At 47.9% G+C, this 16,869-nt stretch overlaps 1 protein-coding gene across 6 annotated transcripts in view; it reads left to right on the forward strand.

Moving 5' to 3' along the window:
• The window catches only part of GRAMD1B (GRAM domain containing 1B), a gene marked incomplete at its 5' end in the record, with an annotated part of 441,171 nt that overhangs the window by 391,008 nt on the left and 33,294 nt on the right, over positions 1 to 16,869 (forward strand). For all 6 annotated transcript variants that reach the window (XM_082273752.1, XM_082273757.1, XM_082273755.1 and 3 more), the window contains 4 exons: positions 1,979 to 2,082; positions 4,092 to 4,187; positions 4,702 to 4,782; positions 13,156 to 13,271. In XM_082273752.1, coding sequence (XP_082129878.1) covers positions 1,979 to 2,082; positions 4,092 to 4,187; positions 4,702 to 4,782; positions 13,156 to 13,271 — 397 coding nt within the window. The remainder of the gene's footprint in view (positions 1 to 1,978; positions 2,083 to 4,091; positions 4,188 to 4,701; positions 4,783 to 13,155; positions 13,272 to 16,869) is intronic.

Genomic DNA, 16,869 nt, shown 5'->3' on the forward strand with positions numbered 1-16,869 from the left:
CTACTTTTGACCGAAGTCGGAGCGACTTGCATTGACTTCCATTATGTGAAGTCCGTGCAAGTTGCGCCGAAGTCGCGGTGCACGGTGACTTCACTAGTCACCCCCAAAGTCGTGTCGCCATAGTGTGAACTGACTCTATTGCCCCGTTTCCACTGAGCTTTCTGGTACGGTACGGTTTGGTTTGGTAAGGTACGCTATTTATGCCGTTTCCATTATGAATGGTACCCTAATTCCGAACCGTACCGTACCACTTTTTTGGTACCCTTTCGTTGGGGTACCAAGCACATTAGTACCGTACCAACAGGGTGGAGCTACACTCTGCAGAACTTTGGTTGACAGAGAATCGTCTATCACAGCTTTCCTGCTACACCACGCCTATCATGAAAGGGTACTATTGGCAGTGGAAACGCAAGGTGTACCATTCCGAACCGTACTGTACTGAACCGAACCGTACCGTACCACTCAGTGGAAACGAGGCATTATTCACTAATCCTGCACTCTGGCTGCTTTGTTTCTTTCTAGATATTTTCCTGTACTTGCTGCATAATAGGAATAAAACAAGAGATGGTTTGCATGTAGTGCAGGGATGGGATGTACAGTGAAACCTTGGATTGAGAGTAATGTGGTCTGAGAGCGTTTTGCAAGACAAGCTCAACTTTAGTTTCTAAATTTTGACTGGATAAGCAAACGATTGTCTTGATATATAAGTAGCGTCATGTCACAACTGAGTATAAAAGAGAAGAGGTGCCTCTAAGTGTAGCAATATGGTTACATTTAATGAAGGTACAACATTTAGCGACTTACATGGTTGATGATTAAAACAGGCACATCTAAGTATGCAGGCATCCGGGGTAAAGCTGTCCACATAGACCATCCTCCGCACCGCCATCTACGTCATCCCTTCCACGCTGCACTCCACGAGCGCTTCAAGCCTCCCTTTCAGTTCGCTCCACTGCAGGGGAGTCTTCCCGGTCACGATTGCAGACTAACGGCGGTGAGAGCCGGTGGTGCAGAGAATGGTCTATGTGGACAGCTTTACCCCGGATGCCTGCATACTTAGATGTGCTTCTTTTAATAATCATGTGAGTTGCTAAATGTTGAACCCTCATTAAATGTAACCATATTGCTACACTTAGAGGCGCCTCTCTTCTCTTTTATACTCTGTAGCTCCTGCTGGATTTTGCTTCTAATCCCCTTGTGGAGGCGCCATTTGTGGATGGACATTTTATGGTTACACAACATTGCTATAATTTTTTTATTTGGACTATAAACGGAAGGATTTATGAATAAATGGTTGTGAAACAAATCATCGGAGTTTACATTATTTCTTATGGGGAAATTCGCTTTGATATACGAGTGCTTTGGATTACAAGCACGTTTCCGGAAAAAATTATGCTGGCAATCCAAGGTTTTACTGTACTTTTGCAGACATTCACTATATGTGTAACAATCTATAGGTTTACATTCCAAGGAGCCATCTGTGGTTATTATCTGCAGCTTCGATAACACTTTGCTTACCACCCAAACCTACATCACCTCTTCTGTCCAGTAGCTTTGCACAATTTAGGCCATTGAAAAGTTACTGCTATCAGGAAAGTACTGGTCTGACAAATTTTATCTGGCCATTAACTCACAGGTTTATGGTTTGTTCTTTAGCAACTCTACTGTTTCATAGAAAAGGGAGACATATATCTGGCCTATATAACCTGTGATGTGTCAGGTCCAATATGCTATCCCCCCCCCCCACCCCATAAAAAAAGAAACCTAAAAAAAAGGAAGGAGCCTTTATTTAGCTAAAAACTATGGAAACTGGAAATCAGCAAGAATTTGGCCCATGGCAACAAACCGATTCCAGTTCACCATGGTATAATCCTTTAAATCAGTCAAAATGTACTGGAACAATTTTCTGTTAAAAAGATAAAAGGGTGCAGTTGTATTTTCGGTATGTTGACTTGCTGCTGCGTCTCTGTGTGTTTAGACTATTCGTGTGCTCTGCAGAGGGACATTTTACTACAGGGGCGTCTTTACCTGTCGGAGAACTGGATATGCTTCTACAGTAACATCTTTCGCTGGGAGACTCTGGTCAGTAAAACTTTTTTCTTTTCTCTTTGTGTGTCCTATGATAGCATTCGGTGTTTAGGACAGGTGAGGCACTGGCTAAAAGGGTTGTGGACGGTGTATATGTGTCACCTACTGTAGGTTTCTCACCTAAACGCGGTGAAGGGGCTCCAGGATTTGTGCCTGGCATGGGGGGAAAAAACGCTGTTTTCTCAGATATTTATAAGTTCTGTTCTGCATCCTTGAGCCTGGAGGCTGTGTAGAGCTTTGGGTGGGATAAAGCCTCCATTCCTTCCTGGCTAGCAGGCAAAACATGGACCTATCTAATTATTCAGCGATCCACGGACCTTTTTCTTTATGAACTGACTGATGCTCAGGGCTTGCTCTTTTTGCCGTAAGAGTCTGCTGCTGGGTGAAAAGGCTGAATCACTAAAAGGGTACCAGAAATGCCCGTTTGCTTTGGGCAATCCATTAGAAGACAACCTTTTAGTCAGAGAAAATCTCTCCAAAGATGGAAATGCTCTCTTGTAATTGCAGCAAGTGCCACTATTGGAGGATTTCCCCTCTATTCTATTTTTTCTATGTCCCAGTGTCAACCCAAAGTTTTGTATTCTTCCTCACTTTCAGTTCCATTAAACAATGGCTGAAATGTCAGATAGAGGGGGGTGAATTTTGCGGGGACACAGCGGTGTAAAAATTTACAGGGTTACTAATCCCTCACCACTCTATTTAAAGCGGTAGTAAACTGCAGTTGAAGATAGAAAAATCCCCCTGCAAGCCAATGTCATAATGTACTAGTGTGCATCGCATACTAACATGTTATGAGAGACTATTCTTAAAACAAAGCCCTCTAGTGCTGCGCTGCCACCGCTGAGAGGGCTTCCATCTTCATCTGGTCTTCCTTCCGGGTTCACGTCCTCTGGCTACATAAATGGCCGGGGGTGCGATGAGGTCACTTGCGTGCAGGAGCCACTGTTTACGGCATGGGCTCTAAAGGCCTAGCACAGTAAGCCGGACCTTCAGAACGCATGCGCCAGTGACGTCACAGGCTGCATGCACTCTAAATACCTCATAAATTGTGCACGTTTAGGAGATATTCACAGTAGCTACAGGTAAGCCTTATTATAGATTTACTTGTAGGTACAAGTGGTGTAACGGCATTTACTACCACTTAAAAGGAAAAGATTTTGGCTTGAGATATCCCTTAACTAAACCGTGGTTACAAGGAGTTCTAAGGCATTGTGTACATGGGCGTACAGTAGCGTACGCCTGTGCATAGGGGGTGTTTGCCTGTACAGTGTTCTGTGAATTTCCACGGAGGCAGTCTTCATTTCAGTTGGGACGCAGTGGCTACGTAGACACATTTGCCAGCTATGTGAGTGCACACTGTGTGCGTTCAGGGCTGTGCACCCGCACTCGCATGCCTGCCAGATTGGAAGCACCGGCTGTGTAGCTATTGCATCCCAGTTTCCATACATGCGACTTCCTGCACTGTGGAGATAAACGGGACACCTCTGCATCCTAAATGCAGCTCTTGCATGGGAGTATGCTATAGTACGCCCATGTGAATGAGGCCTAAAAGAAGGAACGTTTTTGACAAGCCTATTGGGAAATATCTGTGTACCTAGACTGTAATTTTCCCCAATAAAAAAAATAGCCCTTTTTTGTTGCATGGGTGTTATCAGATCTGTCACCATCTTGTCAATGGGGTACGCCATTGCAGCCCTTCTTTCTGGTTTACAGATGTGTCTATTTGTATAAATTCCTCCTCTTGAAAATAATTCACCTTTTTGGATGAGCTTCAGAAAAACATCCCACTAATAATTGGCTAAAGCAGAATTGACCTCATGAGCCAGGTAGTCTGTAGCTAAAAAGACAAAAGACTGTTTGTGTCCAGTAGTGTTTCCTAATTTGACTTTCTAGAAGTTTTTAGATCTAATTATTAGCAGGGGATTGTCCTCCTTCTTTTTGCCCTGTATTTGTCGTATTAGCTTTGCTCTGTCTAGAAGTAAATTGGAACTTTTGTCTCCTAGTTAACAGTACGTTTGAAGGATATCTGTTCGATGACTAAAGAAAAGACAGCCAGACTAATTCCAAATGCAATTCAACTTTGCACTGACACTGAGAAGGTAAGAAATACAAAATGCTGTACTCCTTCCTTTTTATTTTATACATTTTTTTTTTTTTAAACATCTTCCTTAAGCCGGCCATAGAACAATTTGCTTTCTTGCAACCCACGGGTTGCAGGAAAGGAAATCGCTCAATTGCCCCATCAACGCATTCAATGTTGATGGGGAATGCCTCCCACGGAGCCATTGTGTTCTCCTGGCATAGGGAGCCGTCCCAGCTGGGAGAGAACACAGTGATTATGGCTAGCGGTTATAGCCGCTGGCAATAATCGCATGAAAAATCCTGCAGGCTGGTTGTACCCAGGTTAATCGATCTATCAATTGGGTACACTCAGCCTGCCCATACATGGTTTGATTCTTGGGTCGGTCCCTGCTGAACCAGCCAAGATTGGAACCGTTTATGGCTGGCTTTCCACAGAATGATATTAGAGTAATGGATGGATCCACAAGCTCAGTAGCCCTGGTTTGGAAGAGAATGTAAATTATCTTTATACACACCTTTTTTCTTTTACAGCACTTTTTCACCTCATTTGGGGCAAGAGATCGAACCTACATGATGATGTTCCGCCTCTGGCAGAATGCTTTGCTTGAAAAGGTAACCTACTGGGTCAGTTCACAAAAGCAGATCACATGCTGTATTTCGGCGTTTTCCCAAATACCGCTGCGATCCTGAAAATGTCAATTCACCATTTCTTTATGCAGTATTTATCAAAAAAAGCAAAAACGCTCAATAAATACAGCATAAGTTAAACGTAATTCACAGGAGGAAATAAAGAAATGCATGCGGTAAATAAGTAGTGGTCCTGGTGTGCTATAGTTAAGGAACAGGCATCCTTAGCAACCAGTAAACAACAGGGTTGTTAAGGAGTGGGTGGCTGCTGTGTCCTTAACAACTAGGAGTCAGCAGCTGTCAGCAGTGTTCCCCGCTGAATGTAAAGAAAAAAGAATTGCCAGCATTTAAAAATCGTGGAAAAAAAATGCATAGAGTCCCCCCCAAAATCCATACCAGACCCTTATCCGAGTATGCAGCCCAGCGAGAGTCCCCACCTTCCAAACCATACCATGCCCCCCCCCCCCCAAAAAAAAAGCACCTTGTCCCCACAATGAGGACAAGGGCCTCTTCCCCACAACCCTGGCTGGAGCTTGTGGGGGTCTGCAAACAGGGTGGGGCCCAGATCCCTCCCCCCCCCCCCACAGTGTAATAAAGAACTTGTCAAAAACCCTTTTTCTCTTACGTCCTCCGACAGTCGCCGCCTCTTCATATTCGTCACATATGGGGTATTAGACTTTGCTCCGAAGGAGTAGCTAGGCAACAGAATATGTTAACATTAAAGCTTTTAACATATCCCACCCTCAAGGGGTGGTCCCCTCAGTCAATACCCTCCTACTTCCTGCAACCATATCTCAGTTTCAATGTCTAGCTTGTCAGGAGTGGCTGGCTCTCTCTGTGCTGGGGCTTTGTGCCCCAGACTCTTTCTTCTTTTTTGATTTTTTTGTTTGAGTTTTCTCTCTACCTTTACTTAGCTGTTCTTTTTGTCAGCGTTAGTTCTTCGGATGGAGAGGATCATGGGGGCTGGGTCTCGGGCTGATCCCCCTGGTCGCAGGTCGTGGGTCAGTGGCTTCCCAGCCTGCCATCGAGCGTTCAGCCAGGTAACGCTCCTGGCACAGTGAACGACCCATCCCTGTTCGGTGCAGGGATGATTGGTGAGGTGGCTACCTCACTGGACGCTGTGCGGTTTCTTAACCCCCATTCTGTGCCTCTTGTATGCGACTCTCCCTGCCTCATGTGCAGCGGCTTGTTCGCCTGTGCGGGTCCCCCACGCCATTGTGAGGTAAGTGTATCCATGTGGGGACCTGTCTGTCTGGGGGGGTGTCAGTCTGGGACTGTGTAACCTGCCTCTGTTCTCACTGTTTTGTCTCCCTATCACTCGGCTGCATGCTGTGGGCTGCAAGGGGGGGGGGGGAGCTGTGTGACACTGTGTGTGTCAGCCTTGTCAGTGTGAGAAGCTGTGTGCTGTGGGGCATGTTTTGTGGCATGTTTGGGCACTATACAGCGATCGCTGCGGCGATCTAACATGTTTTTTTATACATGGATAACATGTGTGCATTACTGTACTGTGGAGCGGCGGTTTCGGCGCCAAACGGCGCCATTTTGCCTACACTCGCTCCGGCCGCATGTTCTACATGCATGGCGGCCATTTTTCTTGTAGCCTCCCATAGGCTTTAATAGAGCGCCCTGGCCCCATCACTTCCTCTTCTCCAGGATACACCGATCGAGGCAGCAGCAGCGGCGAGGGTCTCCTCAGGTTATATCCTTCTTATCCATTGCCTGTGTCAGTTTTATTGTCCCTGTGGGGGTCTCATTGTGCTTGTGTGTGGTGCGGTGGGCTGCGCTCGCCGCGCTTGTTAAAGGGGCAGTTAACCCTTTATTATCCGGCATTTGTAATTGGGGCAATGGATTCTCAGGAGGGCAAATTTTCTACCGCCTTGGTGGAAAGCCAGGGGACCGCTGTTTCCCCCCCAGGGGGGGATTTAGCCACTATTGTGGCTGGCCTTGCTGCTCAGGTGCAGATGCTGGTGGCTGCTCAATCTACTAAGAGACCCAGAGTTTCTCTTTCCTCTGATTCTGAGGGTGAAGGTGATGGGGCTGTTATGGCGGGGGCCTCCTTATCGGGGTCCCGCTCCTCCCTGGATCTAGTGGGGTCCGAGGTGGAGGCTGAAGTTGAAGGGGTTGATAATTCTCCCCCTGGCTCGCCTGAAGAGCTTGCAATCATGGATGAATTGATTGCTTCCATAAAACAAACGCTGCGTTTGCAGGATGAAGTGTGTCCCCCCGCTGCCTTGGCGGCTTATGGGACGCAGAGGAAACGCAGGACGCCGCAGGTTTTTCCCTGCAATGATGATTTTCAGCGCGCTGTTAAGGAACAACGGCGCAATCTACGCAAACCTTTTGCTGTACCAAGTAGGTTCAAGCTGCGTTATCCTTTCTCGCCTTCCACTGATGAAAGGTGGTGTGTGCCACCCCCAGTGGATCACGCAATTGCGGTTTTAAACAAATCCACTGCGATTCCTGCAGAGGATTCCCCTGTGTTCCGAGATGCCACGGATAGGAGATTGGAGTCTCTTGCCCGTCATACTTATTCTGTTACGGGTTCTATGCTTAAGGCTCTGTTTGCCTCTCTCATGGCGGCCCAGGCTGTCGCAAGTTGGACGCAGATGCTTAGGCGCGTCCTAGTGGCCGATTCGGCCTCGCCGACGACCCTGGATATGGTGGATCAAATCCACCAGGGTGTCATGTATCTGTGTGATGCGGACTTGGACCTAGTCCCGTTGGCTGCATGTGTGCACAGCGTGGCGGTGTTGTCTCGCCGTCTGGTTTGGTTAAAATGTTGGTCGGTGGACCAATCTTCACGTAAGACCTTAGCCAATCTGCCTTATGATGGGTCTCGCCTTTTTGGGGAGTCCTTGGATGTGTTGATTAAGGGGATCACCGGAGGTAAGAGCACTCTCTTGCCCCATTTCCCCAAGGCTAAGGGGGCTTCTGGGAAGAAGCATGCTAATTTTCGGCCCCCTCAGGGGTCCTTTCGTGCCTTTCGGTCGCACTACAAGGGCAAACCGTTCAAAGGTCAAGGCTCTCAGAAGAAGCCCTGGTCTGGGAAACAGAAGTCCGGTCATTCCGGATCCGCAGCCCATAACAGTGCGGCCTGAAGGGGCGCCCTCACCCAGTTTTGGGGTGGGGGGACGCTTGCTCGGTTTTCTTCAACCCTGGTTGGCCCGCGTGCGGGACAGATGGGTTCAGGAGATCGTTCGATCTGGTTACAAGATCGAGTTTCTCTCTCGGCCGGAGAGCAGATTTTTTCCCTCAAATCTTCAACTGTCTCCGGAGCGTTTACGGGACCTGCACCTGGCGGTGCAGGACCTGAGGGCTCAGGGAGTGGTGGTTCCGGTGCCTCATCGGGACAGATTTCGGGAGTTTTACTCCAATCTGTTCACTGTGCCCAGAAAGGAGGGCAAGGTTCGTCCAATTCTGGACTTGAAGGCTCTGAACCGCTCTGTGCGGGTTCGCAAGTTCCGCATGGAATCCCTGCCGTCGGTGGTGGCTGCCCTGGTTCCGGGGGAATTCATGGCCTCCATCGATTTGAAGGATGCGTATCTTCACATCCCCATTTTCGAGGGTCACCAGAGGTACCTTCGATTCGCCATTGCGGAGGATCACTACCAGTTCGTGGCGTTGCCTTTTGGTCTCGCCTCGGCTCCGCGGGTCTTCACCAAGGTGCTTGCACCGGTTCTGGCATTATTGAGGGCCCAGGGCATTTCTGTCCTGGGGTATCTGGACGACATTCTGGTTCGGTCTGCGACCAGCCAGGGTCTGGAGAAGGACCTGTCTGTCACGATGCAAACTCTGCAGGAGTTTGGTTGGACGATAAATTTTCCAAAGTCGACACTGAGTCCGTCGGTTCGTCTTCCCTACCTGGGAATGATTCTGGACTCGGTGCAGGCGAAGGTCTTCCTGCCGGAAGACAAACTCAGAACTCTTCAGGAGGAAGTCAGGTCCCTCAGGGACGTTCCGCACTCGTCTCTGCGGACGTGCATGAGATGTCTGGGATTGATGGTCTCGGCCTTCGAGGCGATTCCCTTCGCCCAGTTTCACACGCGGGGTCTCCAAGCGGAGATCCTGTCCATGTGGGACGGGCGACCTCAATCTCTGGATCTTCAGATCATCGCACCAGAAGAGACCTTCTGTGGTGGCTCCAGTCCCCGATGGTGTCCGGGGGCAAGTCGTTTCGTCCTATCTCGTGGACGGTAATCACCACGGATGCCAGCCTGTCGGGCTGGGGTGGTGTTCTGGGCGTTCTGTCCGCCCAGGGGACTTGGTCGGAGGGGGAGTCCTCCCTTCCGATCAACATTCTGGAATTGCGTGCGATCAAACTCTGTCTTCATCGCTGGACGGACCGGCTGCAGGGCTGCCCGGTTCGGGTGCAGACGGACAATGCCACGGCGGTGGCCTACATCAACCACCAAGGGGGCACCAGGAGTGCCCGAGCGGCTCGAGAAGTGGCCGACATTCTGTCCTGGGCCGAGACTCATGTCCCGGCGATAACGGCGGTTCACATTCCAGGGGTGGAGAACTGGCAGGCGGACTATCTGAGTCGCCAGACCCTGGATCAGGGGGAATGGTCTCTCCACCCGGCTGTCTTCCAGATGTTGTGCACGAAGTGGGGTCTTCCAGATGTGGACCTGTTCGCGTCTCGTCTCAACAACAAGGTGAGGAGGTTCGTGGCAAGGACGCGCGACCCTCGGGCAGACGCGTCGGACGCGTTAGTGGCCCCGTGGCATCAGTACAAGCTGATGTACGCGTTTCCACCGATTCAGTTGCTGTCCAGGTTCCTTCGCAGGTTACACACGGAACGCAGCACGGTGGTTCTTGTGGCACCGGACTGGCCTCGCCGGTCCTGGTACGCAGACCTCGTGAATCTGGCGGTCGACGCCCCGTGGCGTTTGCCTCTTCGAGACGATCTCCTGTCTCAGGGCCCGATATTCCATCCTGCTTTACAGTCGCTGGCTTTGACGGCCTGGCTGTTGAGACCGAGGTCCTGAAGGAGAAGGGTCTCTCCCCAGAGGTCGTTCATACCTTGATCAACGCGAGGAAGTCTTCCTCGGGGAAGGTTTATTACCGTACTTGGAAGGCCTATTTTGCCTGGTGTGAGTCCAGGGGGTTTTCACCCCGCACGTACTCGGTTTCCTGAGTGCTGTCCTTCCTTCAAATGGGTGTCGATCAGCGTTTGGCGCTGGCTACGATAAAGGGTCAGGTGTCTGCGCTGGCCGTTCTGTTTCAACGTCCCGTGGCTTCCAACTCCTTGGTTGGCACTTTTGTTCAGGGAGTGCGGCATCTGGTTCCTCCTAGGAGGGATCCTCTGCCCCCTTTGGACTTGAATCTCGTTCTATCTGTGTTACAACGTGCTCCTTTTGAACAGATCAGGGAGATCTCGTTGTCTATGTTGTCCAAAAAGGTCGCCTTTTTGGTTGCGATCACTTCGGCTCGCAGAGTGTCGGAGCTGGCGGCTTTGTCCTGCAAGTCTCCGTATCTGGTTGTTCATTTGGATAAGGTGGTCTTGCGACCTAATCCTTCTTTTCTTCCGAAGCGAGTTTCGGAATTCCATCTTAATGAAGATATTGTCTTGCCTTCGCTGTGCGCGAAGCCTAAACATCCAAAGGAGGTGAGACTACATTCTTTGGATGTTGTTCGGGCGATAAGGGTTTACCTTAAATCGACTGAGTCTTTTCGAAAGACGGACTCCTTGTTTGTTCTTCCAGAGGGTCCTCGGAAGGGCATGGCGGCGTCGGCCTCTACCATCGCCAAATGGATCAGGCAGACCATTGAACAGGCCTATGCTTTGCAGGGGAAGGTTCCCCCTGTGCCTGTGAAGGCGCACTCTACTAGATCTCCGAGTACGTCTTGGGCCTGTTGTCATGGGGCTTCTGTGGCCCAGGTGTGTAAGGCGGCGACCTGGTCGACCGTGCACACTTTCACAAAATTCTACAAAGTGGATGTTCAGGCATCGGCGGATGCTTCCTTTGGCCGCAAGGTTCTTAGTGCGGCAATTCCCTAGGGTCCCTTGTTGGGGACCTCTGGCTGTTGGGATAAGTTTTTTTTATCCCCTGGTTATTTGTCTTTTCCTGGGTTGTTGCTCCTGTTGAGCAATTATTTTTCCTGTAGCCCTGCTGGTTTTCTTCCTTTGGTAAGGTTCCTTTCTTTGATGCGGAGACTGCGGTGCCTTTCGGCGCTGATGCGTTTCCCACCCCTCATGTTTGCACTGCTTTGGGATGTCCCCATATGTGACGAATATGAAGAGGCGGCGACTGTCGGAGGACGTAAGAGAAAACGGAATTTTTGTAAAATCTTACCTGTAAAATTCCTTTCTCTGAGTCCTCCGACAGTCGCCGCCCCCGCCCCTCTTTTGGGGTTTGGTTGTATACTCTACTGCTATTCCACTGAAACTGAGATATGGTTGCAGGAAGTAGGAGGGTATTGACTGAGGGGACCACCCCTTGAGGGTGGGATATGTTAAAAGCTTTAATGTTAACATATTCTGTTGCCTAGCTACTCCTTCGGAGCAAAGTCTAATACCCCATATGTGACGAATATGAAGAGGCGGCGACTGTCGGAGGACTCAGAGAAAGGAATTTTACAGGTAAGATTTTACAAAAATTCCGTTTTTTTTTTTTTTACCACTTTTTTGGTGAATGAGTAGGGACAGTATGTACCCCCTTCTCATTCACACGGGGGAGGCGGAATCTGAAAACCCTCTTATTAAAGAGGGCTTCCAGATTCCGATAAACCCCCTGCCCGGAGACCCCCACAACCACCGGCCAGGGATGTCGGGAAGAAGCCCTTGTCCTTATCAACATGGGGACATGGTGCTTTGATGGGGTTTTGGAGCACCGTATAGCTAAGGAGGTGGGGGGGGGGGGCAGCGCCTTGTCCCCCGAAGGGCCTGATATGGATTTGAGAGGGGACCCCGCGCCATTTTTTCCCCACTAATTTAAAATGCCGTTTTTTATTGCATTCAGCTGTCAGTGGGAAAACCCTGCTGACAGCCGATGACTCATCCGTTATTAAGGACGCAGTTGGCCACCGGCTCCTTAACAACCATGTTGTTTACTGGTTATTTAGGACGCCGGCGGTCGCTTGCTCCTTAACCAGCTATTTACACTGGTCAAAGATGCAGGCTACTGCCGGCGTTAAAATACCGCAGGCTTTCTTTACTAAAATACTGCATGACTTCATAAAATAGTGCATGTGGTATTTTAGTAGCTTTATTTTTTTATTTTTTTTGTAAAGTTCAAAAATGTAAGAGAAATAACTATGTGCGGTATCTTACTGCATACTCCAATGCCGTAAGATACCGCTTTGAGATCGGGGCCCACTGTCTTTTAACATTTGTGGCACCTTTTGTTATTCCTTATATCCGTCCATCTTCTTCCCAATGTACATTTCTGTTGGCTAACCTTTTTGTTGGTGTTCATTTCTGTTTAACCTTTCTCTACCTCCTCCTTTATCTGATAGCCATCTTCGCAAACATCCCATCTTCGCAACATCCATTTGTATTAAAAGATAAGTTCACCTTTTGAAAAATAAACACAATTTTTTAGCTGGCAAAAAAAATGTGCATTTATTTTTTTTTTTCTAAGGAGCCTGCAGAGCATTGCACCCACAATCAGCAGATCACGGGTGCAATACCAGGCTCCTGCAGTTACTTGAGAGCAGAAAGATCAATGAACTTCGAGAGCGCTCACCAGCACCCTCACAGGTCATTGAGAACTACAAGCCGCCAGCCGCAATGGCTGATGGTACGTGTAGTGTATTAATTCGCAGGAAACTGAATGAATGACACAGCCGTGCCGTTTTCAAATTGTGACAGCGGGTACGGGGAAATACGAGTGTAACAAGGTGAACTTACCCTTTAACCTTCTTTGAATCTGTATGTTTTTTATTAACATCTGTCTCTGTCTACTAACTTTCTTTCAATGTCGGTCTCTCTCTGCTTTTCTTGACATTTGTCTTTCTTCACTAACCACCTCAACCTCCATTTCTTTCTACTAATCTTCTTCTCGGCCTCCATTTCTGTCTACTAACCACCTTCTCGGCCTCCAATTTGGTCTGCTAGCCTCCTTCTCGGCCTCCATTTTGCTCTGCTAAACTTCTTATCAGCCTCCATTTCAGTCTGCTAAATTTCTTCTCAGCCTCCATTTCAGTCCACTAACCTGCTCCTTCACTTCTGTCTCTGTCCACTATTCTCCTTCTCAATGTCCATCTGTAGTTAACTAACCTGCTTCTTATCATTCATCTGTACCTGCTAACCTTCTCAATGCTCATCTCTGTCTGCTTTCCTTCTTCTCAATGCTCCTCTCTGTCTGCTAATCTTCTCAGTGTCCACCTCATATTTACCAGCCTTCTTCTCTGCAGCCTTTGTGTCCGAAGGAACTCTGGCATTTTGTTCACCAGTGCTATGGCAATGAGCTGGGCCTTACTAGTGATGACGAGGACTATGTCCCTCCAGATGATGATTTTAACACCGTGGGGTAAGGCTGAAAATAATGGATGCTTTTACTTGATTTAATATACACTATATGTCCAAAAGTATGTGGACAACTCTACAACCACAGAATTTGGGTGTTTCAGACACTCATTTATTAACAGATGCATAAAATCATGCCAGGGTACTGCTATTGGTACAGCACACAGACATTTTAGATTACTCTGTGCTTCCACACAGTTTTCTGTTGGAAGTCTTCCTGGAAACAGTGAAGGCTGTTATATCTACAAAGGGCCAACTCCAAATTAACAGTTATGATTTTGGAATGGGATGTCCAACAAGCTCACATAGGTGTGACAGTCATGTATCCACAAACATTTGGCCGTATAGAGTATAACATGTTAATCCACCAAGAAATCCAATATATTCAATAACACAGTGCAACATGTAATTCATTAAAACCAGGAAGATATCCCTTTACTGTGAGCTGCCTGTTTAAAAGTGCTCAACTTATTGGTTTGCGTTGGTTACACCACTATGCAGATTGATCTTTGCCCTAAGGCAGGGGTCTCCTAACTTACTAAGCAAAGGGCCAGTTTACTGCCTTTCAGACTGTGGGGGAGCCAAATTGTGGCTAGTGGGAGCAGAAAATGCTTAGTGGGCATAAACAATGTTCCATCATTTGTTTAAATGGAAGGAATAGTGCCCCATTGTTGGTATCAATGGAAGGAATAATGCCCCATTGTTGGTATCAATGGAAGGAATAGTGCCCCGTTGTTGGTATCAATGGGAAGAATAGTGCCCCTTTGTTGGTATCAATGGGAAGAATAGTGCCCCATTGTTGGTATTCATGGGACGAATGGCGCCCCATCATTGGTATTGATGGGAAGAATCACACCCCATCGATGCTGTCAATGGGAGGAATAGTGCCTCGTCGATGCTGTCAAATGGGAGGAATAGTGCCCCGTCGATGCTGCCAGTGGGCGGAATAGTGCCCCATCGATGCTGTCAATGGGAGGAATAGTGCCCCATCGATGCTGTAAATGGGAGGAATAGTGCCCCATCGATGGTGTCAATGGGAGGAATAGTGCCTTGTCAATGCTGTCAATGGGAGGAATAGTGCCCTGTCGATGGTGTCAATGGGAGGAATAGTGCCCCGTCGATGGTGTCAATGGGAGGAATAGTGCCTTGTCGATGCTGTCAATGGGAGGAATAGTGCCTTGTCGATGCTGTCAATGGGAGGAATAGTGCCTTGTCGATGCTGCCAGTGGGAGGAATAGTGCCCCAATGATGCTGTCAGTGGGAGGACTAGTGCCCCATCGATGGTGTCAGTGGGAGGAATAGTGCCCCATCGATGGTGTCAGTGGGAGGAATAGTGCCCCATCGATGGTGTCAGTGGGAGGAATAGTGCCCCATCGATGGTGTCAATGGGAGGAATAGTGCCCCATCGATGGTGTCAATGGGAGGAATAGTGCCCCATCAATGGGAGGAATAGTGCCCCATCAATGGTGTCAGTGGGAGGAATCGTGCCCTAAGGGCCAGATAAAGGCAAGCTAAAGACCGGTTTAGAGACCACTGCCTTAAAGCCTAAACTAAATCTTCAGATTTGTGATTTGCTTGTGTGTTTCCGCGCTATGGATGTTGACAATGTATATAGCTGCTGCCCCCACTTTAGCTACCATCGTAGTGTCTGATAAATAAGTATGCAGTGGGTTTGGCACTTCTCTATTCATGCTTCATTAATGTTACACTAAAAATATCAATCACAGTGTGTGCTTTATAATGCAAAAAAAAAAAAAATATATATATATATGATAAAATTACTATTTTTGAAAAAAAGCAAGTGCCAAGTGAAAGAAACCAGTGCTACGTATCATATAATTAAAGACACAAGTAAATCAATATTGCCATAAATATATATATAAAGTGACCAAAATTCATGTCAAGTGACCGGTGCTCCTAATCATAAGTCCTTATGTAATTGAAAATAATAGTCCATCCATTAATCCAAAACTCCGCCCTTCATACGCCAACACTGCAAGTTCTTCTAATATTGCTGCTATAGGGACAAAAGCTGGTGATGTTGAAGCAAGAGAAAGTTCCTCAGAAACATGCAAAGTGCCCAGTGTCTCCACGCGTGCCTCCCTCTTGTTGCCTCACTCACCAGAAATCTCTCCCCTCAAAGGGGGTAACCACCAGCATTCACAGCTCCACCTGGCTGTATGTAAATATCCAGGGCAAACCCTAGGGTATTCCTCCTTAGCATTACTTCCTCTCCCCAGCAATTTCAAATGTGCATGTAAATGGTAGAAACAGACTCCAAAGTTTAATACCGTAAATCAAAATGTATTGAAGTTACATGAGTATACAATCATTCAGCATGACACAGATCAGGAAGTCTGGGACATGATACGCTCCACGGACCGTAAAACCCGAAGTGATGCAATGACGCTGTAGCCTACGCGTTTTGTCACACTGGCGTCCTCAGGCGCGGCGCCATCTTGCTGCACCCTCCGGCTTATATTTTGGATGGTATCCCAGCAACCAGAGGCACGTGACCCGCTGCCATTTTGAATATAATTATTGCAATCGTAGACTGGAACATGTGTGTAACGGATCCTAGAAACCGGGGAAACGGGTGTATTTGTCTTAACACTCAACTGCCAGTAATCATTATGTGAGTGTATTACCATGGTTTAACAGCCCATATACACATATTTGGCAGTCCGTGTTGTTAATGTGGATGGCTTGCTTCCAATATCATATCTAGGAGAGGATAAAATATGCCTGGGTTATTACGTTACCATATAAGACCTCACATATGTGAAGCTATGTTTTATGAAGCCCTTTTTGATATTTTTATTTGTTAATATGTTCTCTAATTCTAACATAGAGAGATCTGATGGTCCTGCCCACATACTGAAACCGACATGGGAATCTATCACATATGTGACATGCGTGCTTGTACAGGTTATCATCTCTCTTTTTTTTTTTTATGTTGTTTGCCTGTTTCCATAGCTGTAAGCCCCCGTTCACAGTGGGGCGACCTGTCAGGCGACCTGGTCGCCTGACAGGTCGCCGTAGGTCGCCTGCCATGTCGCCGTAGGTCGCCTGCCATACAGAAGCTATGGACCCGTTCTAATAGGAGCGACACAAGTCGCTCCGACTTAGAAAAAGGGTCCGGAGCTTCTTTGGGGCGACCCGGAGCGACCTGCATAGACTTCAATGTTATGAAGTCCGTGCCGGCCGCTCCGAGGTCGCGGGGCGAGCAGCGCACCGCGACCTGTGAGGTCTCCCGGCGAAGTAGCGTCGCCCCAGTGTGAACGGGGGCTTAAGGATTCTCTTTTCTTTGGTTATTTTTGACTTACTCTACACAGCAGGCATTTTTAGCATCTAAAAAAACCTTTTACATTGGGGGACAAGCAGACGGATTTTGGAGGGTCTAATACATTATGTACTAATTTGTTCCTGCGTGTGGGGGCCCTTCTATAGATGCATTTTGGGCGTTGTGGGAGTACCTGCTTTAGTATTTTATTTGATTTGAGAATAGGCCAATATTTCTCTTTCGTTCATTGACAGACACAGCTCCTGCTATTCATAACCATTAGGTTATACTAACCCCTACAGGAGTAGGACACTAGGCA

Source organism: Pelophylax lessonae, assembly GCF_965119305.1.
Source record: "Pelophylax lessonae genome assembly, chromosome: 12".
NCBI classification, from domain to species: Eukaryota; Metazoa; Chordata; class Amphibia; order Anura; family Ranidae; genus Pelophylax; species Pelophylax lessonae.